The following is a 26607-nucleotide window of genomic DNA, read 5'->3' as shown; positions in this document are numbered from 1 at the left end:
GATCTGTGTTTTTGTTTAAGTTTTCTTGAATGGATAGTAGACTTCAATCAGCACCAGCTAGGCCAAAAATGAACCATTTTATATCTAAATGTATTCTACACATGTAACATCCCCAAATAACCAGATTTTTAGTACGCTCGTTTGGCGATCAGAGCAACACAATGCAAGTCAAACCTCTAGTGATTCCAGGCAGGGGTCACTCATATGTTTTAGGGGTCACTCATATGTTTATGTGATTTAGGCACAGCAAGTGTTAATATATCACTTTTGATGTATTTGTGTAACAATTTGTACTTAGATAGAAATAGGGCATCGCATTTTCTATTTGGGGAGGATACTGCAATACCCTCACGTCAGTACTGCTTCTGCTATAGTATATTTATGAATTGTATATAATTAAAAAAAAATATTAATATATTACACTGCAAACAACTTTGTGACTCATTACATTCATGTCAGAGGTGTAAAGATTCCTGAAACCATTTATTTAACCACTTGACTACCAGAAAGGGTCGTAACTCAAGACATAACTATTTATTGCAGACCTCTTTGGTATCCAATGGGTTAAATCCCCATAAACTGTATTATAAATGTTCTTGTGAAAATGTTATGATTACAAGTTTTAAATAAACATCTGTTTGTATAGACACTAATTAGATTATCACAGAATTCAATAAAATTAAATTGACCTATAAGTGATGAGTAAAGTTTAATGTCACTGATGTTCCATGGTCTATAATCTATTGCTGTGTTTTGTTTAATATGCACTTGTCATTTTGTATATTTTTAATATTTTGTTACTTTGTTCTCGTAAAGCCTGCACTGACCCAGCTCTAAAGCATATTTCTTTAAAGGGATAGTAAACCCATATTGTTTCTTTCATGATTCAGATAGAGCATGTGATTTTAAGCAACTTTCTAATTTACTCCTATTATCAAATTTTCTTTGTTCTCTTGCTATCTTTATTTGAAAAAAAAAGACATGTAAGTTAAGGAGCCAGCCAATTTTTGGTTCAGCACCCTGGATAGCGTTTGCTGGCTACATTTAGCCTTCAATCAGCAAGCACAACCCAGGTGCTGAACCAAAATAGGCTGATTCCTAAGCTTACATTGCTGATTTTCAAATAAAGATAGCAAGAGAATGAAGAAAAAAATGAATAATGGGAGTAAAGGTTGCTTAAAATTGCTGCTCTATCTGAATCATTCAAGAATAAAATTGAGTTTATCCTTTTAAATGGACAATGTACCCAATTGCTAAAGAGAATTTCAACATGTGTTTTTGTAAAATGGATATTGCTGTTTGTAATAAACCAACCTTTTCTACAGAATTTGTCAATGTCAGCCAGTAAACAATAGATACCTAGGGACCAGCTATACACAAATATGCACTTCTTGTTAGTTTAATATTATTATATTTACTGTCCCTTTAAATGATTATATTATAATTTATAACACCGCCAGATTACTTAGCTCTGGATTTAAACAGCTTTTCCTTCTTGATACAGGGAGAGTCCACAGCTGCATTCCTTACTTGTGGGAAATACTGAACCATACCACCAGGAGGAGGCAAAGACACCACAGCCAAAGGCTTAAATACCTCCCCCACTTCCCTCAACCCCCAGTCATTCTTTGCCTTGCGTCACAGGAGGTTGGCAGAGAAGTGTCAGAAGATTCAGAGTAGTTCCTTATGAAGGGTATCTAGCTTTCAAAATGGGACTGGAGTTTTAAGTAGTCTTATCAGTCTCTCAGTGAGAGCATTGATGAATGTTAGAGTCCGGATGCAGGGAGAGTCTTTCTGCAAAATCATCCAGACTCATATTAACAGCTCCAAAGCAATCAGTGTTGACAATTTTTACTGCTTGCTTTTCATCACTCAAGTCCATGTCAGAAGTGATGCTACAGTCTGTCACACTTGAAGGACCATGTTTCTGTTCCACGGCATAGATTCCAGTAAGATCGTTTCATTTCTTACATATATGTAACGCTAGAAGACAGGGTCACAGTGGGACTCCTTTATCTTTATGGAATCAAGGGTTCATATCTCCTGAGGGTGATTATTGAACAGTGGGGTGTTAATCATATTTGTTTATGTGATTTATGTTGCCTTATATGTGTGAGATGTTTTGGGCTCATAGGCTAATATGGAACGTACAGGTTGCTCTTTTACTTTGAGTTCTGCGCAGTTTTATTAAGCTTGACGCGCTTTTCCTTTAGCAGGGGCGGTCCTGCATTGCGCACCGTGTGACCGGGAGTGGTCACGGTTTCCATTTTCTATTCCTGACCGAGTGACTACAGAGAGGAGCGAGTTTTCTCTATACTGTCTGGGTCATAGGAGGTGCTTAGTGCCCCAGCCATTGGGGGTATAGGTACCAGTTGTTTTTTTGATTTAAATAAGGTTACCTAGTTATGGAGGATTCTGATTTTTTTTAAAGGGTGATCCCTCTACGACAGAATTCGATACCTGTGTATATTGTGAGGAGGCCCGGGTAGTCCAGCCCTCTCAATTATGTTCCATATGCCGCAACAGGGTGTTTTCATCAACCAATGTTGAGATGTTAGATACCACTGAGCCCTTCCGCCCCGTGAGGAGTGTCCCCTACAGTCATCTGATCCTACACATGCAGCTTCACCTTGCACTAATCCTCCACCTGGAGGGGGTCTTTTTCCACCAGATGTTACTGCACAGTTTCATATGGCGATGTCTGCGGCTTTAACCGCTTTGCCTTGTACTGCTACGCGCAAATTAAATGTTAACCCATGCACTCCTGCCCAGGGAGCATCATGTAAATTGACGGTTGTATCCGATCAGTCATCTAAAGATGCGGTTCTCTCTGAGGCTTCAGAGTACGGACCTTCTGTGTCGGAGCCTGCTGCTTCTATTCCTCTGGCAGAGGAGGATTTCGCCTTTAGATTTAGAGTAGCACTCCTGCGCTTGCTTCTAAGCAGGGGCGTATTTATCCCTAGGCCAACAAGGCCAGTGCCTAGGGCGGCAGATTTGGGGGGGCGGCAAAGTGGCACTTTCAACTGCATAATTTTTTTTTATTTTTTTCTCCGGTAAATTTAAAAAAAATGTTTTCGTTCTGCTGTCACGTGAGCCGGCTTTTTGCCGAGGTCAAGTGATGTTTTCCTTACTTCCGCTGCCCGCCTTCCTAGACTGTTAGCCGACTTGCCGCACATTGGAGGGAGACATGCACGTGCGCACATGATCTCCCTCCCAGGGCAGTGAGGAGCGGCTGTGAGGACTGACGCGCATGATTGCAGCAGTGAGCAGTCAGTGTGAGTGGGATCGTCGGCATCGCAGCAGATCAGACAGGCGTCAGGAGGAGTCTCAGGACAGTCACCGGAGGCCGGAGCAGAGAGGACTGGTGAGGAGGGAGGGAGGGGGTAGCAGGGCAGGGGTGACCAGGCGGGAGGACTGGTGAGGAGGGGGGCGGGGGTGATGAGTGTGCCGTGCCAGCAAGCTTTGTTATGATATTGATAGAGGGGACTGAAATGTAATTTGCAGATATCATACAACTCCCTGACAGCTAAGGACTTTCCCTCAAATACAGTTTACTACACTCTTCGGACTGAAAATAAACAAGTTGCTAACTTTGGGGATTTACACGATAAAGATCTAATGTGTTGTACTTTTTGGTAATGTGTACATTACAGGTGGATGAAAAAGCTGAACTACCAAATTAACACGTATTTGTGTTCCCTCAAACTAATCTCTTAGCTGTGTGACTGATAATATCTCCATTTGTGCGTTAGGGGTTTATTACTATAAGTGGTAAACAAAGTGATGCGCTTTTTTTCTCCCTGGTTTACTTCATATTTATGTCTCATTGGTTCTTAAACAAAAAATATTGATTGTGTCTTTAGACCCAATGTGCATAATTTAGATTTTGACATAGCAACTTCTTTAACTGTCATGAAAGGAGCAATAATTATGTTTTATTAAGCGTGTTATGAATACATTAACCCATAGTTCCTAGTTAGTGTGCACTTTTTAAGCATCCTTTTTCACCTAGGAGAGTTTGGTAAATACTTCCCTATTGCATTTTCCCTCTAGTGAGGAAAGTTAGTGAAAGAAATGGTCACATAGGATGCTTGGGAGGGAGCTCATAGGAAACCATGCTTGATGTTTGCACTGTGCACCCAGGCTGAGCTCTTTCAACGTGAAGTTAATGTGGAATGTTTTTTTCCCCTTTGGTGCCTTACCCAGATTATGCTCTGAAATCAGAAATATTCCTTAACTCTTTAACTGTTTTCAGATCTGTCCATGAAATTAGTGTAGTTTTATGTATTTTGTGGTCTCTAAAATAGTTTTGTTCTTATCAACCTGCTAGAGCTCCCAAATGGATTTGTGTAACAAGGCATACTTACTGTTAGTTTCATATTTCATTTAAACAAATTTAACTAGTTAAATATATATGTATGATGTTTTTCCATATGAGCAGTCTTGTAGTTTAAAAGCATACATGGTCAACATGATATGAACCAATATGGTTCATATGATTAAGATATAGTATATAATTAAAAAAAAAAAAACACACTTTTTATTTATTTTCTATTATCATATGTAATTCATTCTCTTGGTATCCTTTTTTGAAAAGTAGTCACAGTGGCATTCTTGTAAAACGACTGCCACATAGTGCTCCAGACACCTGCAAGCTTTCATACCTAGATATTCTCTTCAACAATAAATACCCTGAGTACAGATTCAATTTGATAATAGAAGTAACTTGGATATTTGTAAAGCTGTATGCTTAAAGGTAAAGGAAACCCCATCATTTTCTTTCATGATTTGGATTGAACATGCAATTTAAAAAAAAACAACTTTCCAATTTCTTCTATTATAAAAGTTTCTTCATTCTCTTGTTATCTTTTGCTGTATGAACAGCATTGCACTACTGGAAGCTAGGTAAACACACCTAGTTAGCCAATCAGAAAAGACAAATGTGTACAGGCACCAATCAGCAGCTAGCTCCCTCTAGTGTAGGATATGTGTTATTCTTTTTCAACAAGGGATACCAAGAGAACGAAGCACATTTGAAAATAGAAGTGAAATTAAAAGTGTCTAAACATTACATGCTCTGTCAGAATCATGCAAGTTTTTATTTTTGACTTTCCTATCCCTTTAATCTTAATTATGAAAAGCAACACATTGTGTATCATGTCCCTTTAACACCAGGTGGTAGACTTACAACACTCAACGCCATAACCTTTTAAGAAGTCACCCAGATACCAAAATATGTTATGGGCAAAAAAGGCTTAAAACCTGGGGGGGGGGGGGGGGTGTAGGGGGGGGGCAGCAGAATTGTGAGTGCCTAGGGCAGCACAAAACCTAAATACGCCCCTGCTTCTAAGAGAAGTTTTGGCGATATTAGAGATTCCTAGTACTGATCTGCCAGTCGAATCTCAGAACACTAAATCAGATGGTGAATTCGATTAAGGCGGGTGGGGAAGGATGGAGATCCTCTTCCCTTTTGGTCTATTTCCTTTTTTAGGATTACCAGTTCCGGGCTCTATAGGGGAGTTGTGTCGTTGCCCATCCATACTTGGCTAACACTTTTTGTGCGCTTGCCTATCGTTTTACTATTCCATTTAATGATAGTTTATTCTTAGAGCTCTTGGTTATAAGAGGAAACTCTTTTTATGAAGATGTTTCGTCACAAGGGATATTTATGTACTGATGACCTAGGTTGTCGCAGTTTCTGGAGACTTCCTATTGAAGCATCTCTGTCTCGATTCGAGGTGATGGTTCCCTCGATATTTTCGAGAAAGAATTAAGGCCTTGGATCTTATAATTCTTTTTATCTGGGACTTTCACAGATTATTTTCCCCAAAGCTAGGGCTTCAGTTTTTTTCTGTTCAGGCCTTGAATCGCTCTGACAGATATTACTTCTGAATCTAATCTTTCCTTCTGCTTGAGAGAGAGATTTAATTTGGTTCCGCTATTCTGCGGGTTTTCCGTTGGAGAGCGAATCTGAGAGACAAATTTATTTCTCTTATTCTGTTAGTGCGGTTAAAGCCCAGCGTCAGAGATCCGCTAAGCCTGAGCAATCCAAGTGTTTTTTGAAGCCGACTCGGTCCTGGAATAAGTCCAAGCAGAGCAGAGGCCCGTCTAACCTAGGTTGGCAGGAGGGGTCAGTTCCAGGTCCTATCTTGGATCGCGTTGGGGACTGACTATCGCTCTTTTCAGACGTTTGATTCCGGGACGTACATGATCCATGGGTCCTAGAGGTCATAGCTAGCTTCAAAGCTCAGCCTTCCAGGGCAGTTTTCCCTCTCTGGATCCTGTCTTCCAGACAGGGAGAGGGAAGCCATTTCAAGTGGGTGCAGGTTTTGTTCTCCTTTGGAGTCATTGTCCTGTTGCCTATCGAAGAGCGAGGTTTGAGATACTATTCAAACCGTTTTTTCTTGGTCCCACAGAGGGAGGGAACGCCCATCCTATTTGGGTCCTAAAGTACTTAAGTAGGCTTATCATGTCTCCTCGTTCCAGAGGGAGACTATAAGGTACACTCTACCCTTGGTATGGGAAGAGCAGTGCAGGACCACTGATTGAGGAAGGATATCATACCTTTTCATTCCTCCTCAGGTAGCTTTTCCGGTTCCTAAGGTTGTCGTTTCTGGACCAGCACTTCCAGTACATTGCTCCTTCCGTTTTGGTCTCACTTCTTATTCTAGAGCCTTTGAGGAATCTAGGGTTTCTTTTGGCAGTGGCCAGAATCCAGATCTAGCGGTAGCTTCCCTTGTCTAGACGATTCTGGTTCAATCAGCCATTGTCTCGTCTGATAAAGACCTTTAGGGATTTCATCTGTCTTCCTTGATCCTCAGGGATGGAAGAATATCTAGACCAGAGTTCTCTGGTGTAGACACCAGGGTGGATTCCTGGATGCTAATTTAGTCTTCACAGACATGAAGACATTTCTTCGGACTTGTGAAGTCATGAGTTAGCTTCATCAGGTTGTGTCCTCCAGACCTCCTTCAGGCCATCGCTGGCTCTGTGTGGGGTGGTGATGATCATTCCTTTTGCCAGGTCTCATCTCAGCCGAGGCAGTGGAGTGGCGCTGTTTCAAATCTGTTTTAAAAGATTTACCTGGACTACTGGTTGAGAGAATCGCTCTCTAGTGTCTTTGTCCAGATTTCCTTGTCCTGAGGGACATCTTTCTTAAATCATCCGGGGCAGTTTTGACTTCCGTCACAAGTCCGTCAGGATGGTGATGGCATGCCAAGAGGCCATGGGGCCCTGCTGATTAACTTTATGGATCTCCAGGCAATTTGTTTTTTGCTCTGAGGGTTTAGACTACTAGATTAGTCCCAGTTTATAGATTCTAGTCTATCTTACTCTCGGTAGCTTAGATTGCCATCGAAGGGGAACGAGAAACTCCCTAGCGATGAGGGTAGTATCTTGGGTTTGGTAGTGGGCGGAGGCCCACTACTGCTCGCTGTCAGCCGTCCATTCTCCAGGTGTGGTTCATCCGGAACGGATGTTCTCTACAGACATTCCCTTGATCTGGGGATAAGGTCTCCATCTGATGGGTTGTCGCATAGTTCTAACTGGAAGGGGACGTCAGATGAGAATCTCAGGACGTCCCATCTCAATATCAAGTTACCCACAGATGGGTTGTGGTTCAGGGATCCTCAGGTGGAGCTAATGGATGCATTAGCAGTGCCTTGGAGGTTCAATACAATTTTTCCTTTTCTGTCATATTACTCCTTCCTTGAGTGGTGGCTCGAACCTAGCAGGAGCAGGCGTCAGTGATACTGATTGCTCCGCTGCGGCCGCGAAGATCGTGGTTTGCGGTTTAGTGGGGATGTCGTCTTCCCTTCCATGAAGGTTACCTTGTCGCAGGGATCTGCTGGACCAAGGCCCCTTCGCTTCATCAAATCTTATTTCTCTGAGGCAGACTGCAAGATGACACTTAGTCCTAGCCAAGAGAGGGTTTTCTGAGAGGTTATGGTCCTCTCTTTCAAGCGCCTAAGCCGGTTCCTCATCATCTATCATAGGGTTTGGAGGATCCCCTTCTTCTGTGAAGAGCGTGGTTTGTCCTGGCACACTATTCAAGTCTGCTAGGATTTTTTCCTTCCTCCAGGATGGTCTGGAGAAGGGCCTCTTAGCTAGTTCCTTGTTGGGACAGTTTTGGCCCTGTCTGTTTTACTGCACAAGAGGCTCGTTGAGCTTCCGGACGTACAGTTTTTTGTTAGGGCTCTGACTACGATGAGGCTGGTGTGTCGATCTGATGCTCCTCCTTGGAGCTTTGATTTTGTTCTTAAGTTTTTGCATCGGGCTATTTTTTTTTTACCTATGCATGAGGTTGACATTAAGTTGTTATCTTGGAAGATTCCTTTCCATATAAATATTCCTTCTGCGCGCAGAAGTCTCTGAGCTCGCGGCCTTGCAATGTGATCCTCCTTATCTGGTGTTCCACGATAATAATGCTGTTCTACGAACCTAGTTAGGACCTCTTCCTAAGGTTGTGTCAAATCGCAACTTCAATCATGAAATTGTGGTTCCTTTCTTATGTCCTATTCCTTCTTCTCGAAGGAAAGTTTACTACATAATATGAAGTTGTGCCTTGAAGCTCTATCTTCAGGCTACATAGGAATAGACAGATTTTTTTCCTCTGTTTGTTATCTATCTGGGAAGCGTAAGGGTCAGAAGGCATCTTCGACTTCCATATCTTTTAGTTGTGGAGTATGATCCGCTTGGCATATGAGACAGCGGGACAAAAGCCTCCTCAGAGGATACGGCTCATTCTACGAGAGCAGTGACGTCCTCTTGGGTCTTCTAAAATAAGGCCTCTGTAGATCAGATTTGTAGGGCGGCTAACTGGTCCTCTTTTTCCTACATTTTTAATGAGTTTTTGCTTCTGTTGAAGTAGCCTTCGTGAGAAAGGGTTTTGCAGGCTGTGGTGCCCTTAGATGGGGGCCGCCTCTCCTTTTTGCCCTCCCGTTAGCATTCAGTGTCCTCTGAAGCTTGGGTATAATTTCCCACAAGTAAGGAATGCAGTTGTGGACTCTCCCTGTATTAGGAAGGAAAACATAAATTATGCTTACCAGATAATTTCCTTTCCTTCTGTACAGGGTGAGAGTCCACAGCTCCCGCCCATGTTCTCCGATGGGCGGCCCTAAATTTTAACTTGTTCTTCTGGCACCTTTTTCACCCTGATATTTCTCCTATAGTTCCTTGTTCCCTCGACAGAATGCCTGGAGGATGAGCGAAGTGGGGGAGGTATTTAAGCCTTTGGCTGTGGTGTCTTTGCCTCCTCCTGGTGGCCAGGTTCAGTATTTCCCACAAGTAAGGAATGCAGCTGTGGACTCTCCCTGTACAGAAGGAAAGGAAATTATCAGGTAAGTTAGTAGGTAAGTAATTTATGTTTTCTGTGTCTTTTCTCATGTAAAATGTTTGTAACCTGTTTTATTCAGGGTGCTCCTATAGTCTTTATAGGGACATTATGTGTATTAAAAAGAATGTTAAAAATATCTTGAAAAACTGTTTTTATATTGAAACTAGTACAGCATAATCAGTTTAAAACCTCCTGCTAGTGCTTACTGGTTGATAAGGACAATTCCCAAAGCTATACGGGACTTGCCTCTGTAAGCCTGACAAGAAAACTTGGCATATTAAAGACAAAAAAACATAAATTATGCTTACCTGATAATTTTCTTTTATTCTGACGGGAAGAGTCCACAGCTGCATTCATTACTTTTTTACAGAACCTGGCCACCATGAGGAGGCAAAGACACCCCAGCCAAATTCTTAAATACCTCCCCCACTTCCCTCATCCCCAAGTCATTCTGCCAAGGGAACAAGGAACAGTAGGAGAAATATCAGGGTGAAAAACGTTGCCAGAAGAACAAAAAATTACAGCCGCCTCATAAATAAAAACATGGTGGGAGCTGTGGACTCTTCCCGTCAGAAATAAAGAAAATTATCAGGTAAGCATAATTTATGTTTTTCTTCTTAAACGGCAAGAGTCCAAAGCTGCATTCATTACTTTTGGGAAAACAATACCCAAGCTGGAGGACACTGAATGCAATCAACGGGTGGGTATAAAAGGCGGCCTTCGAAAGGCACCACAGCCAGAAATTACCCGACACCCTATAAAAATATAGCCGACACAGGTGAAAATCCCGAAGCCCAGGTAACTGCACATTAGTTACACCACCAGCAAAGCGGAACTAGAGACCACTCAGTCCCAGAGTTTGTTGAGCCCAAACAGCCTCCGAGGAGTCAGCCCCGCGGTTTATGACTCCTATGAAGGTACCCGACCGAAAGACAAGGACCACTATCTGCCCCCAAAAGGGAGAACAGATTTCCAGGAAAAATCCAAAGGATCATTCCACACGGCTCAACAAACAGAACAACCCATGGTTGTCTTACGATAATAGCGCCCAGGGAGATGAACTCCCTAGAAACATAAGGACCTAATAAAAAAGAGATCCATACACAGGGAAACACGTCCCAAAAAGAACCCGAGGGACACCCTCATATCCCTGACTCAGTACCATACCATAAGGTACTCCAGAGAAACATGAGTTCCCTGTTGCCTCGTATCAAATCAAAACCTGCAGGCTAGGCATGCAGAGGCAGCAGAAATAGGATAACTATCCCAGCAGTTAGTAAAGAGCTCTCCTAGAGAACACCAAACCGTCTGAACAGGAACTCTAAGTGACCAGCTTCCAGGTAGGAAAGCTGACTCAACCATCGTGAACACCGAAAAGGCGTTTTAAAGCCTGCTAGCACACATTCAAAGTCCAGTTAGCTGTAGCTGGTTTCAAACCGCAAACTTCCAAGGGCTCCACAACAGCCCTCCAAATACCGGGCTCCAAGGAGCATCCCCTCCCAGCACCAGACGCCAGTAGAAAAGAGGAGGACATAAAAAGTCCTCCCACCGAAGGGGAGGACCGACTCTGGAAGAAACCGGTCAACACTGCATAGACTAACCGATCCCCGACCTTCCCTCCAGGGTAATGGTCTCAGCCCAAAGGCTAGTCAAAGACCAAAGACAAGAGTCCCAGACCTCTGGAAGAGATAAGGAAGGGTCAATGAGGGACAAAGCCCCCGTGTAGACCTCTGACTTCTACTACAAACGGCATGCTACCGTTAGTCAGGATAGACATTGTGCTCGGGTACGACACCCCCTACACTGCTTTCTTCCCCAAAGAGGAACACTTCCCAAGGGAAAAGGGCTCTCAGACCCCTAGCATCTATATATCAGAATCCAACATTTAGCAGGAGCCCCAACAGGGTTCAAACCCTCAGCCTCCCGCTGCAGAAACGGTGGAACCAGTTACTACTCCACATCTCCCCTTCCAGGATTCAGAAAACGCAAGAAGGGGAAAAAAACCTTACAAGGCAAGAAAACAAGGACCCACAGGTCGCCACAGATACTAAGGTAACTCCGAACCAAGAGAACCTGTCCCCCGCTCTAGAAGAGAAGGGAACTAAAGAGGAAAACCACCCTATCATAGAGGCGAGACCCCTCAACCATATCGCCAACCCAGTTGAAACACACCTGGAGTCTACAGGAGCGCCAGAAGACCAGTTTGGACCCATCAGAAAGACCTAGAGCCTTTGCCACAGGCAGATAGGCATCTCCCATGAAAAACAGAGTCCTGCCCCCCTCTGAGAGAGGCACACGGGACCAAAAACACCTAAGGTGAGACCGAACCGTCCACACCCAACCAGGGAGATATATGGACTTAGGCCAGGGTCCTCGAAAAACGGATTTGATCGAAAGATCTAACTTCCTGAGAAACCCTAAGCTGCCTCCTATAATTAAGAGTGCACCATCTAAAGTCAGTAGACTTGGCGATCTAGCAACTTATTAAGATAAAAAGAGTCCCACTGGGACCCTACCTTGTTTAGTTAACATTACATTCACATATCGAAAAAAAATCAAAACGATCTTTCCGGAATCTACGCCATGGAACAGGAACACGGCCCTTCAAGTGTGACAGATAGTAGCCTCGCTTCTAACATGGACTTGAGTGAATAAAGGCAGGCAGCGAAACTCGTCAACGCTGATTACCAAAGGAGCTGTTAATATGAGTCGGGATGGGTTCGCAGGAAAACTCTCCCTGCATCTCTGGACTCTAACTTTCATCCATGCTCTCACTGAGAGGCTGACAGGATTACTTAAAACTCAAGTCCCATTGCGAAGAGTACTACCCTCTATAAGAGACTATCTTGAACTTCTGACACTTCTCTGCCAACCTCCTGTGACGAAAGGCAAATAATGACTGGGGGATGAGGGAAGTGGGGGAGGTATTTAAGCCTTTGGCTGGGGTGTCTTTACCTCCTCCTGGTGGCCAGGTTCTGTATTTCCCAAAAGTAATGAATGCAGCTGTGGACTCTTCCCGTTTAAGAAGAAAATGAAACAAAGAATGTCCCTTTAATTGCTTTACCAATACAGTCTTTAAGTGGCTATACTTTTTCAAACAGCTGATTAAAGTGTTCTAGGGGTCAGTGCATGCTTTGTAGAAAAAAACATATATATATTTTGAATTCCAAAAACAAATAAAAAAATATAAAATAAAATATATATAATTGGGAATCACAAAACTTTATGCATCACTTCCAAATCCCTTTAAGGTTTTAACACATTTGCGACTCGGCTTTTATTCTGGATGCATGAAAAAAAACAACTGTTCAACAGATTAGTACAAATTATTTGTGGAACGTTTCATTTATCTATAACAAAAACAAACTGTCAGTTTCTGAATATTTTGCAATAAACATTTCTGAGTATCTTTGTGTGAAATGGTATTTTATTTTCAGAGTAAACTGGGGTTTGATTAAAACTAGGAAAATAGAATGTATAATTAGATTGTTAGAAAAAAAAGACATTACATTTTTTTTTTTTTAAAAGGGACACTGAACCCACATTTTTTCTTTCGTGATTCAGATAGAGCATGCAATTTTAACCCCTTAAAGGGACAGTCTACACCAGAATTGTTATTGTTTTAAAAGATAGATAATCTCTTGTTTACCCATTCCCTAGTTTTGCATAACCAACACAGTTATATTTATATATTTTTTACCTCTGTGATTATCTTGTATCTAAGCCTCTGCAAACTGCCCCTTTATTTCAGTTCTTTTGACAGACTTGCAGTTTAGCCAATCAGTGATGGCTCCTAGGTAACTTCACGTGCACGAGCAGTGTTATCTATATGAAAAACATGAACTAACACCCTCTAGTGGTGAAAAACCTGTTAAAATGCATTCTTAAGAGGCAGCCTTCAAGGTCTAAGAAATTAGCATATGAACCTCCTAGGTTGCTTTCAACTAAGAATACCAAGAGAACAAAGAAAAATTAGTGATAAAAGTAAATTGGAAAATTGTTTAAAATGACATGCCCTATCTGAATCATGAAAGTTTTTTTTGGACTAGACTGTCCCTTTAATGACAACTGACGTACCAGGTACGTCATGCAAAAACTAACAGTTAATGACAATAGACGTACCTGGTACGTCAGTTGTCTAACAGAGTGCTGGAAGCGATCGCAATCACTTCCAGCAGCTCTCAGGGTATTGCAGTGATGCCTCGATATAGAGGCATCCTGCAATACCTTTTTACAAGCCTCCGATGCAGAGAGAGACACTCTGTGGCCCTCTCTGCACCGGTAGCGATGGTGCCGTTAAAAACTTTGTTGGTGGGTGGGAGCGTAACAGGGAGGCGGCCCATCGCTACCCGGCATCCGGTTTCTGTAAGTGCAATGTGCACACCGGGTCCTGGGAGCGTGCGGGGGGCCTGTGCGCATTAGCCACTGACACCAATGAAAAAAAAGTTACAAAAAAAAGTTAAAAAGTTTAATAAAAATTAAATATAAAAGGATCTGGGAGGGGGGGGGGATGGGTGTATTGAGGGGGGCTGCTACACTACAGAAAAGTTTAAAGGTCTAAAGAAAAACAAAACTGTTGTTTTTGGGGGCAAACTAGGTACTGGCAGACAGCTGCCAGTACCCAAGATGGCGACAATTAGGTAGCAGGGAGGGTTATAGAGCTGTTTGGTGGGGGATCAGGGAGGTTGGGGGCTAAGGCAGGGGGTGGGGGAGGGAAGAGAGCTGTTTGGGAGGGATCACGGGGTGGGATGTGTCATGTGGGAGGCTGATCTCTACCCTAAAGCTAAAATTAACCCTGCCAGCGCCCTGCAATCTACCTAATTAACTCCTTCACTGCTGGGCATAATTCACGTGTGGTGCGCAGCAGCATTTAGCAGCCTTCTAATTACCAAAAAGCAACGCCAAAGCCATATAAGTCTGCTATTTCTGAACAAAGGGGATCCAAGAGAAGCTTTTACAATTTGTGCCATAATTGCACAAGCTGTTTGTAAATAATTTCATTGAGAAACCTAAAATTGTGAAAAATTTAAAGTTTTTTTTTAGTTGCTCGATTTGGCGGTGAAATGGTGGCATGAAATATACCAAAATGGGCCTAGATCAATACTTGGGGTTGTCTACTACACTACACTAAAGCTAAAATTAACCCTACAAGCTCCCTAATTAACCCCTTCACTACTGGGCATAAAACACGTGTGGTGCGCAGTGGCATTTAGTGGCATTCTAATTACCAAAAAGCAACCCCAAAGCCAAATAAGTCTGCTATTTATGAACAAAGGGGATCCCAGAGAAGCATTTACAACCATTTGTGCCATAATTGCAGAAGCTGTTTGTAAATAATTTCAATGGGAAACCTAAAGTTTGTGACAAAATGTGTGAAAAAGTGAACATTGTTTTTTAATTTGATCGCATTTGGTGGTGAAATGGTGGCATGAAATATACCAAAATGGGCCTAGATCAATACTTTGGGTTGTCTTCTAAAAAAAAATATATACATGCCAAGGGATATTCAGGTATTCCTGACAGATATCAGGGTTCTAATGTAACTAGTGCTAATTTTGAAAAAAAGTGGTTTGGAAATAGCAAAGTGCTACTTGTATTTATTGCCCTATAACTTGCAAAAAAAGCGAAGAACATGTAAACATTGGGTATTTCTAAACTCAGGACAAAATTTAGAAACTATTTAGCATGGGTGTTTTTTGGTGGTTGTAGATGTGTAACAGATTTTGGGGGTCAAAGTTAGAAAAAGTGTGTTTTTTTCCATTTTTTCCTCATATTTTAAAATTATTTTTATAGTAAATTATAAGATATGATGAAAATAATGGTATCTTTAGACAGTCCATTTAATTGCGAGAAAAACGGTATATAATATGTGTGGGTACAGTAAATGAGTAAGAGGAAAATTACAGCTAAACACAAACACTACAGAAATGTAAAAATAGCCCTTGTCCTTAAGGGTAAGAAAATTGAAAAATGGTCTGGTCATTAAGGGGTTAAGCAACTTTCTAATTTACTCCTATTATCAAATTTTCTTCATTCTCTTGGTATCTTTATTTGAAATGCAAGAATGTAAGTTTTGATGTCGGCCCATTTTTGGTGAACAACCTGGGTTGTCCTTGCTGATTGGTGGATAAATTCATCCACCAATAAAAAAGTGCTATCCATAGTCCTGAACCAAAAAAAAAAGCTTAGATGCCTTTTTCAAATAAAGATAGCAAGAAAAAATAGAAAAATTGATAATAGGAGTAAATTAGAATGTTGCTTAAAATGAATGAATAAAATGAATCACAAAAGAAAAAAATTGGGTTCAGTGTCCCTTTAAAGGGTTTTCATTCCTTTCTTTTTTTTGTTGCAAATAATTAAAGTGAATGTAAAGTTAAATGAATGAGTGCCCGGTTTTTAAAGATACTATTAAAAACAGGGGCACTTTCATTCATTAAACTTTACATTGCAGCGTTTTTTTAATACTTACCTTTTTCTTCAGGAAACCCAGACCGGCGATCCTGCGCCCGCAGCCCCTTCGTACTTACCTCAGTGATGACTAAACCAGCTTCCTTCAACCATGGCGTGCACCCCGGAGTGTCCATCTTGTGAGGCCAAGCAACGTTTGGAGGTAGCCGGTTTCGTCATCGATATGCTAAGTACAGAGGAGCTGCGGGCGGAGGTTCGGAAGTATTTTAAAAAAAAACTGCAATGTAAAGTTTAATGAATAAATGTGCCTGTGTTTATAATAGTAATTTTAAAAACCGGACACTCATTCATTCAACTTTGCATTCACTTTAATTATATTTGTTTAAATGAACAGTTAATACGGTTTCAGTGGCATACACATATATGCTTCATGTAACTAGGGAACAGGATTTAAAAACCATGCCTGCTCAGAGCTGTCACGCTACTCACTGCTGACTCTCTTAGAAGGCGTGGTGTTTAAATGCTAGTGCACAGGGCACTAACATCATATGTGAGTATGCTACTGAAAAACAGTAATAACGTTTACCTAAAGCATTTTTGCTAATGGAATTATAATGCTAAAATTCTTAAAATTTAAATGCACCTGTATATATTTCAATTTTGACCTTTCTATCCCTTTAAACTTAAATTGAATCTAGATGAGAATACTTTTTTTTTTTTTTATTATGTACAGCATTGTTTATTCTTATTGGCCAATAGGGACATTTCCCACAGTTATGGTGATTCTCAGGAAACACATCTACAAGTATGGAGGGGAAAAAAAGGATTTGTTTGGCACAGAATATTAAAAAGAAACTAATAGGTTTTGACAAAACACTTTATTTGCAACAAAGAAAACGTATGTTCTTATCAGCCAATAAGCTTTGACAGGAAGTACCTATCAACCAATCAGAATTAGAAGGGGATATATTTCTGGCACTGCTAATTAGTTTCAGTTTAAAAACATTGTTTCAGTAAACAATTTTTAAAAAAAAATTTCAACATGTTTAAATACTGCTTTTTCATATGAATATAAATAAGATTTAAAAAAAACATTTAGTACAATGCCCCTTAAAATATTGTCATGGATATCAAATTATTATCAGTACTTATTCCCTGCCTGAATAACAAATGCATTTTTACAGACTTCATCGTCACGGCTTTAATCCGAATTTCCTGTGCAACTTCAATCAACAAGAAGATATCAACTTTCATGAGCTATTTGTGTACTATTTTTCTAAATAATTATGATAAACTTAATGAGTAAATAAATTATCTAAGACCACATTAGATAAAATATCTGAACATATTTATAAGAAAATGTTTGAGTGTAATTTATATCAGATTGTTTAAGCTAATAAAGATTTACTGATATTTTGAAAATGTATTTATTTACATATACACAGCTGTAACTCTGGAATATCAAAGATGCAACTTCCAACCTTTTAACCAGAAACTCTAACAATGGTTTATTTCCTTATATTCAGTTTATTGTGGTTTTAAGGGGAACTAAAATAATAGTAATTAAAAAAAATAATACTTAAAGGGACATGCACATTCAAATTTAAAGAGCTAGAAAGGTCACAATTGGAATGTGCATGGCTTCATTTTAGTTTTAAATAGAAGCATGTTTGCAATATACTTATAATATATATATATATACTTATGCTAATAAAAGTTATTGCTGTTTCAGTAACATACGTACATATGCTACGTGTGGCTGGAGGATCAGGAGTTAAACACTATGCTTTCTCAGAGAGCTGACGTGGTGTGTATTGTATCAACAAAGACTTACTTTGCATCATACAAGCCACTGCTGGCTCTCTGAGAAGGGGGGGTGTGCACCGAAAACCTCTCAGCATATGTGCATATGCCGATGAAAAACAGTGATGACTTTTACTAGAATAAGTTTTGCTAATGGAAGTATATTGCAAAAATGCTTTTATTTAAAGTTTAAATGCACCCATGCGCATTTCACCTTTTGAACTTTCTATCTAGGGTCAAAATAGACAAAACAATATATGCTCTAATTCAGCTTATCTGCAAAGATGTTAAACACACAGTAGAAGTACTGCTTAGGACCCTTTTAAAGCACTGCTGGTTCCAAGCTGAAACCACCACTGATCCAATCAGTGCTAGTTACACAGCTTAGTTGTGCAACTTGTTCTGCTGATTGGATCAGTGGCAGTTTCCTCTCTGGACCAGCATACAATTGTTTTTTAAAACAAACGTTAAATCTTACTTGTATTGTAACATTTTCTGTATCTTCCGATAAAGTTTTTCCAAAATCCAAATAAAGCTTTATTCTTTAGTATCTCACACTTCATGATTTTTGGTGGATCTTCTGGCTTCAAGTCACAAAACTCACGTTGTCCTTGATTCACACTCTCTGTTGTGATACAAACCAAACAATGAAGGCTATAACACACTGCAAGCAAAGCGGCGCGAGGCAAAGCAGCTGCTTCGCTTCGCATTGCTTCTGAAGTTCAATTATTTCAACTCTGAACAGTCAGCTACGCAACCTGATGCGGCAGAGCGCGCAGAGATGAAAAGGCAGGACACACAGCGCGCACAGCCGCATCATCACTTCTGCACGCCGCACCGCTCTGTGTGTCACAGCCTTGACACTCTAGGATTCTAAATCCACAGACAGCTGGCTCCATCACTGTCGTTTTAGCAGATCACACACATGGTAAGAGTTGGTTTCCTATTTTGCATCCTTGTTTGAATGTATTCTTCAGCTGTCTTACAAAAGAGCAGGGCCGACGCTTGCATATAGGCAAGTTAGGCAACGGCCTTAGGGCGCCACAGTATGGGGGCGCAAACTGCCGGTGACAATCAGCAGCAACATTTTTTTTTTCCCAGCAGCAACATTTTTTTTTTTTTACATTTGCGGTAACTGCCACCCGTGCTAATACATACATATTGGTTTGTCTGAAATTCAAATGTTTCCCGCGCGCACTGAACAGATGCAGCCTGTGCGCGCGGGAAACATTTGAATTTCAGACAAACCGATATGTATGTATTAGCACAGGCGGCAGTAGTATTAGCACGGCACTCCGCTTCTCGCCTATCTCTCCTATCTGACTGAGAGTAATAGACTGTCATTCACGTGCACAGTCTGAGTCTATCAGTCAGTGATGTGAGAGGCTGGATTCTGGAGCCTGCCTGGAGGTGGTGGTGCCGCGGCTGCCGCCGCGGACTGGAGCTGTGAGGGGGAAGTGGGAACTCAGCCTGGCTGGGAATTGTCAAACACGTGGATCATGCTGCTGGCGCCTCTTGACCAGACTACTGTGTGTCACATACTCCACGGATTTTTGCTGAGTGACTCTCGAGGGAGCCAAATGAGGTGCAGGCGGACCGGACGCCCCCCCCAGATGGCCAGAGAGACCGGTACTGAAAACACAGTGACTGAGAGAGGTAGGTTTTTGGCGACTTTCCGTTGGTTGGCGCATCATATATATTTTATTATTTATTGATTTACCAATGCAATATCAAAGCTAATGCTACACACTCACAGACAGATATTTTATTATTTATATAACTTTTATAAATAATAAAATATCTGTATGTGAGTGTGTAGCATTGCTTTGATATTATTGGTAAATGGCAGGAGCTTATATAAATAATAGAATATATGTGTGTGAGGAGTGTGTAGCATTGCTTTGATATTATTGGTAAATGGCAGGAGCTTATATATTTTATTATTTATATAAGCTCCTACCTTTTTACCAATAATATTAAAGCAATGCTACACACTTACAGATTGTCAGATATTTTATTATTTATATAAGCTCCTGTCATTTACCAATAATATATCAAAATAGTAGGTGGGTGCACAGACACATGAATCTCATCACGTCTTCACTTCACTTAAGTGAAGAACCCAGGTTACCCCAGGGGCCAGGTGTAATTTCTGGGTGGGTGGGTGGGGAGGCCAAGGGGGCTGCTATGGCTATGGTTGGTTGCTGCTTGCTAAGTTGCTTACTGCTGGCATGATCATAGGTTATGGATAATACATTAAATAACATATATATATATATATATATATATATATATTATATGCAGTGTGTGTATATATATATATATATATATTATATGCAGTGTGTGTATATATATATATATATATTATATGCAGTGTGTATGTATATATATATATATTATATGCAGTGTGTATATATATATGTATATATATATATATATATATATATTATATGCAGTGTGTATATATATATATATATATATATATATATATATATTATATGCAGTGTGTATATATATATATATATATTATATGCAGTGTATATATATATATATATATATTTATTATATGCAGTGTGTGTGTGTGTGTATATGTATATATATATATATATATATACATATACACATACATATATATAATATATATATATTATATGCAGTGTGTGTATATATATATATATATATATTATATGCAGTGTATATATATATATAATATACATATACACATACATATATATAATATATATATATATATATAAATGTGTGTATGTATACGTATTTATATATATATATATATATATATATATGTGGAATTTAATTATTTATATAAATATGTGTGTTTGTGTATTAATATATATATATAAAAAATTAAATTCCATATGTATCTCAAAAATAACTTCCTTAATATAATACTTGAGAGAGAAAAAAATTAGCATGTATTTTCACAATTTAAGCGTTTTTGTTTGTTTTTTTCAATTATAGCTTAATACCTATATAAGGTAATTGCTATTTTGTGCAAGTACTATAAGAATGGGATTGTGAAATAAAAATATGAATTTTCTGTAAATAGATGGATGTAAGGGGCGGGGGGGGGGGGGGCGTCAAAATGCACCTTCGCCTGTGTAGACAAAAATCCTTGCACCGGCCCTGCAAAAGAGTGGAAACCATCATTTTAAGCCTTTTAGCACAATTTAGCATCAAATGTCCAAAATCACCACAAATGTCACCTTCCCTAGGAATATCACATTAAGCAGTTTTGTGTCCAGGTTTTACACCATCATTATAGGTTCAACACATTCATTATAGGTCTGATCAGTTAAAGGGACAGCCTACGCCAAAATAAACTTTTATGATTCAGATAGAGCATGTAATTTTAAACAATTTTGCCATTTACTTTTATCACCAATTTTGCTTTGTTCTCTTGGTATTCTTAGTTGAAAGCTTAACCTAGGAGGTTCATATGCTAATTTCTTAGACCTTGAAGGCCACCTCTTTTCAGAATGCATTTTAACAGTTTTTCACCACTAGAGGGTGTTAGTTCACGTGTTTCATATAGATAACACTGTGCTCGTGCACGTGAAGTTATCTGGGAGTAGGCACTGATTGGCTAAACTGCAAGTCTGTCAAAATAACTGAAATAAAGGGGCAGTTTGCAGAGGCTTAGATACAAGATAATCACTGAGGTTAAAAATATATTAATATAACTGTGTTGGTTATGCAAAACTGGGGAATGGGTAATAAAGGGATTATCTATCTTTTAAAACAATAAAAATTCTGGCGTAGACTGTCCCTTTAAGTAATTACAGTATAGACATGTGCATTCATCAGTTTCGTTAACTCCCAAATGTGGGAGAAGGCAGACGCTCGCAGCATTCAGCTCTTTTCAGCTTAGTCAACACAGATGGATTTGCAAGATCTTAGTATGTTGCACTTTCACAAAAAGAAATCTAGCTCCAAAAAGAGCTGAATATGACGCAAGCGGTCGCCTTCTTCCACATTCGTTTAAACAATTTGCACATTTGACAGTAAACAGGCATATCTAAGTAATAAGGGCATCCTCTGTTTTAATTATTTAATGTGGGACCAGAGAGTCTTATTTATTTTCTTCCTTGGTTGCTGCCTTGATCCTCTCTATTCCTGAAGGCTAGCCCTCACTGTAAGTCCTATAATAACAACCCTTTCATGTAGAGCAGTGTGAAATGCGTAGGCACCAGGCATGGATGGTATGACACCTTGTTTACTCTACAAATGTTATACAAATGAAGACACACAGAAAAAAAAGATGAAAACAATAAACAAACAGAGTATATTTCACTATGTTTACTTATTACCATTAGCAATTTGGAGTAAATCTACCATATAGCATCACACAAAATGTTATGTATCCTCAACTGGAGTCTGAAGATGTGCCAGACCGGACTGTCCCAACATCCTGCCTGACAATCTCTGGCATTGCAATCTGGCATATTAAAATGTCACTGCAAAGCCTCCTACATGGTAAAGATATGTCCACCAATACTTTAGTGCTATCCAAATTCTTCCCCTTCACATTACTTAATGCGCTGCATGATTTTAACTCTACCTACATGCCACTAATTAATAAGTCTTAGTGCTAGCCAATTTCATTCCCTTCACATTACTTAATGTGCAGCACAATTTTAACTCTACCATCAACAATCCTAAGACTTATTGCTACCCAATTTCTTCCCAGTTCCCCTTCATATTACTTGTTACTGCACAGCCACAATTTTAACTCTACCTACCTGCCAGTGTCTGTGACCATGCCCTAGCCAACAGCAGCACTGATCATCTGGTGTTCCACTCACATGCAGTCACCATACCTCCCAACAATTGTGGCTGAGAATGAGGGACACAAGAGGTTGATAGAAGCCTGCTTCGGCAATAGTTCCATCCCTGAATTTTTAATACATAGGATCAGAAGAGTTTAAACTAAAAGCACAGACTTTCAGCGAGTTGTGATTATTTGACGGAGCAGTATCTCTTCATTCTCTCGGCACATAGGATGAGTTCCAGAGTGAGGATTCCGGCATCACAAAAAGTCTTCAATAATCTTACAGACTAAACCAATTAAAACATAATAAAAAAACAGCTCTATAAAACATTCCATGCAAGATTTGTTTCTTCTTATAGTACACAAAATATTACAAAACAATCAAGCTAAAACAAACCTTGTGTTCAGCCTATATTATAAGATTTTGAAAATCATCTGACATATTATACAGCCATAAGAGTAAAATGTGTACAGGCAGTCCCCAGGTTACGAACAAGATAGGTTCTGTAGGTTTGTTCTTCAGTTGAATTTGTATGTAAGTTGGAACAGGCACTTTGTTTAGGTGAAACTCTAGCCAAACATTTGTTTAGTTTTGGATAGCATAGGGAAAAGTTTGTTTTGCTATCTGTGTCCCTGTTCAGAAAATTTCACATCACTTTCTGTCCTTGTGACAATTGGATTTTGAGTGTTTTGGGTTATCCTGGAAAGAAAGATTGGTGATAAAGCTCTAATGGAGACACCTTTTTCCCATGATAACTCTAACAGGAGTATATTTCCCTTTCTAGGGGTAGATTTCCTTTCACTTCCTGTTGTTTAGGAGATGAGATTAAATCTTTCTAATGAGGATATGACGGTAACTTCCTGTGTACAGTACTGTACAGAAGAGGCGGCATCTGGTGTTGCAAGGGAGCGTGGGACAGGCACCACGTTCCCTCGCAACACTGAATAATCAGGAAGCCACACGTTCCCTCGCAACACTGAATAATCAGGAAGCCACACGCTCCCTCGCAAAACACTGAATAATCAGAAAGCCACACGCTCTCTCGCAACACTGAATTATCAGGGAGCCACACGCTCTCTCGCAACACTGAATAATCAGGAAGCCACACGTTCCCTCGCAACACTGAATAATCAGGAAGCCACACTCTCCCTCGCAACACTGAATAATCAGGAAGCCACACGCTCCCTCGCAACACTGAATAATCAGGAAGCCACACGCTCCCTCGCAAAACACTGAATAATCAGGAAGCCACACGCTCCCTCGCAAAACACTGAATAATCAGAAAGCCACACGCTCCCTCGCAACACTGAATAATCAAGGAGCGACACGCTCCCTCGCAACACTGAATAATCAGGAAGCCACGCACTCCCTCGCAACACTGAAAAATCAGGAAGCCACACGCTCCCTCGCAATACTGAATAATCAGGAAGCCACACGCGCTCCCTCGCAACACTGAATAATCAGGAAGCCACACGTTCCCTCGCAACACTGAATAATCAGGAAGCCACACGCTCCCTCGCAACACTGAATAATCAGGAAGCCACACGTTCCCTCGCAACACTGAATAATCACGAACCCACACGCTCCCTCGCAACACTGAATAATCAGGAAGCCACACGCTCCCTCACAACACTGAATAATCAGGAACCCACACTCTCCCTCGCAACACTGAATAATCAGGAAGCCACACGCTCCCTCGCAACACTGAATAATCAGGAAGCCACACGCTCCCTCGCAACACTGAATAATCAGGAAGCCACACGCTCCCTCGCAACACTGAATAATCAGGGAGCCATATGCTCCCTCGCAACACTGAATAATCAGGAAGCCACACGCTCCCTCGCAATGCTGAATAATCAGGAAGCCACACTCGCTCCCTTGCAACACTAAATAATCATGAAGCCACACGTTTCCTCGCAACACTGAATAATCAGGAAGCCACACACTCCCTCGCAACACTGAATAATCAGGAAGCCACACGCTCCCTTGCAACACTGAATAATCAGGAAGCCACATGTTCCCTCGCAACATAATCAGGAGCCCACACGCTCCCTCGCAACACTGAATAATCAGGAAGCCACACACTCCCTCGCAACACTGAATAATCAGGAAGCCACGCGCTCCCTCGCAACACTGAATAATCAGAAAGCCACACGTTCCCTCGCAACACTGAATAATCAGGAACCCACACGCTCCCTCGCAACACTGAATAATCAGGAAGCCACACGCTCCCTCGCAACACTGAATAATCAGGAAGCCACACGCTCCCTCGCAACACTGAATAATCAGGAAGCCACACGCTCCCTCGCAACACTGAATAATCAGGAAGCCACACGCTCCCTCGCAACACTGAATAATCAGGAAGCCACACGCTGCCTCCATATATTCAGTTACTGGCACAAAAACAATTTTGCAATATTTGTGTCAGGAAATTCATTTAGTAGGATGCCAACAGCTTCAGTTTTCCAGAGGGGGATTTTGGGAATTGCAACACCAAGAAATACTAGTGTGTATTGTATTTTCTAGAGTTGTTTCATTTTCTGTTCTGTGGTTTCCCTATAAAATGAAGAAACTTTACTTTCATTACAGAAGTTGAAAGAAATCTTTTTGCCAAAATCTTCAACATTAGTTATTTCTTCATGTTTCTTGTCAGACAGACACCCTGGGAAAATATTTGTTTCACAGAGAACTATAAAAAAAAAATAGTTATCACAATATTTAAGGTGTTTATTGTGGTATTTCTTAAACTGAATCTGAACAAAGCTCCCAGTGGTATCTGCTGCTGTGAAGTCTGAATAAAGCAATGGGAAGATTTATTAAAACATTAACCTGGGTAAGTTATTTTGTTTTGCTTTTATAATTCATTCAAATACTCTTCAGCATTTTGTGCTGTTACACAGTATATCCAATCTGTTACTTTATGCAGTGTAAGTAGACTTTAGTCTTGAGAAAACCTGATATATATATATATATATATATATATATATATATATATATATATATATATATATATATATATATATATATATATATATATACATTGATTGGAGTAGCCGTGTTAGTCCAGAGATTTAGATATCAAAATAACAAGAGTATTGCATTGTGCAATGATACTTTTTTATTGGACTAACTATACATTTATAAGTTGACAAACTTTCGGAAGAGTTCCTTCCTTTATCAAGTCTAAAGCAATGCTGACCAATTCAATGGAATTTACAGATTATATCTTAAAACACAGAATAGCTAAGAAGACAGAAAGTGCAGGGAGAGGAGGAGGTGTCGTAAAAATCATGAGGGGGGCTTAGGTAACAGGCAGACAGTGTCCAGTGTAGGAGAACAGACAGGGGAAATATATAGCTTTACATAGAGCATATACTGTAAGGTGACCATATTTTTAAAATGAAATCCGGGGACATTTTATTTTTATTATTGGCAAATGGTAAAAAAAAATATTTTATTAGCACAGGATACTCCCCAGTTGCTTACAAATTGGGTGATAGTATGGAGGTGTAATAACATTTTGGTTGGGAGAATTAGGAGATCAGGGAAACAATATCATAAAAAAAATACAGCAATTTAGAATATCTTCCTACAAATTAAGCAAATAGTGATAGAGGCTTGACAGTCAGGCAATGAGGACTTGCAGTGTTTATCTCACTGGCTGCTTACTGTGACAGACAGCTCAGAAAGCAGCAGGGTTCACTGGCTGGTGGCAGATGCAAAAGGACACAGGGGGCAATATAATATAATAAAACATAACCTGGCTCCAGGTTCTTCTAGTGTATCTTGCTGTCTGTGTGCCCCATCCCTCACCTAAACTCTGCTCAATTAGAGCCTTATTGCAGGAAAAGATCCCTGAGCTGAGTGTCGCTTGAGCACAGAGGAAGAAGTTTAAATCAAGCACACAAATGTCAGGGATCAAAATGCCAGCTCCTCTCCCTGGACATGCATGCTGATGGTACAGGATTACAGACTATACATGTTTAGCGTGCTGCAAGAAGAGGTGGGCGGGGCTAAGGGGCAACTAAAAAAGCTATGATAGGGTAGTGTTACTTACAGAGCTGCCACCTATGCTGCACAGTTTGTTAATGCTTGTGCTTGCTGTTTGAAATACAGTCACACAGTGCATGTGCTGCCGATTGCACTGAATATAGCAACTTCTGCACCACTAGTAGTAGCTCCGCCCCTGGCCAGCTGAATGTGCTGAAGTTGTTAGAATGTTTTGTAACAGGAGCGGTACAGACCATCTGACTTCTGGGGACATTTCCGGGG

General features: G+C 40.4%; 1 protein-coding gene across 4 annotated transcripts in view; it reads left to right on the top strand.

Moving 5' to 3' along the window:
- Positions 1-26607, top strand: part of LOC128642344 (hydroxyacylglutathione hydrolase, mitochondrial) — a 111547-nt gene that overhangs the window by 27003 nt on the left and 57937 nt on the right. Inside the window, exon 10 of one of the 4 annotated variants that reach the window (XM_053695084.1) lies at positions 16927-18095. The exons of 1 other annotated variant lie outside the window; for it this stretch is intronic. In XM_053695084.1, the coding sequence (XP_053551059.1) occupies positions 16927-16947 (21 nt within the window). In that variant the 3' untranslated portion in view covers positions 16948-18095. Of the gene's footprint in view, positions 1-9704; positions 12742-16926; positions 18096-25013; positions 25169-26607 lie in introns of those variants that run through there. 2 more of the 4 variants (XM_053695083.1, XM_053695082.1) reach the window with 2 other exon arrangements.

Source organism: Bombina bombina, chromosome 11, assembly GCF_027579735.1.
Source record: "Bombina bombina isolate aBomBom1 chromosome 11, aBomBom1.pri, whole genome shotgun sequence".
Lineage (NCBI taxonomy): Eukaryota > Metazoa > Chordata > Amphibia > Anura > Bombinatoridae > Bombina > Bombina bombina.
Note: the sequence above shows the minus strand (reverse complement) of the source record. Positions and strands in the feature narration are given on the sequence as shown.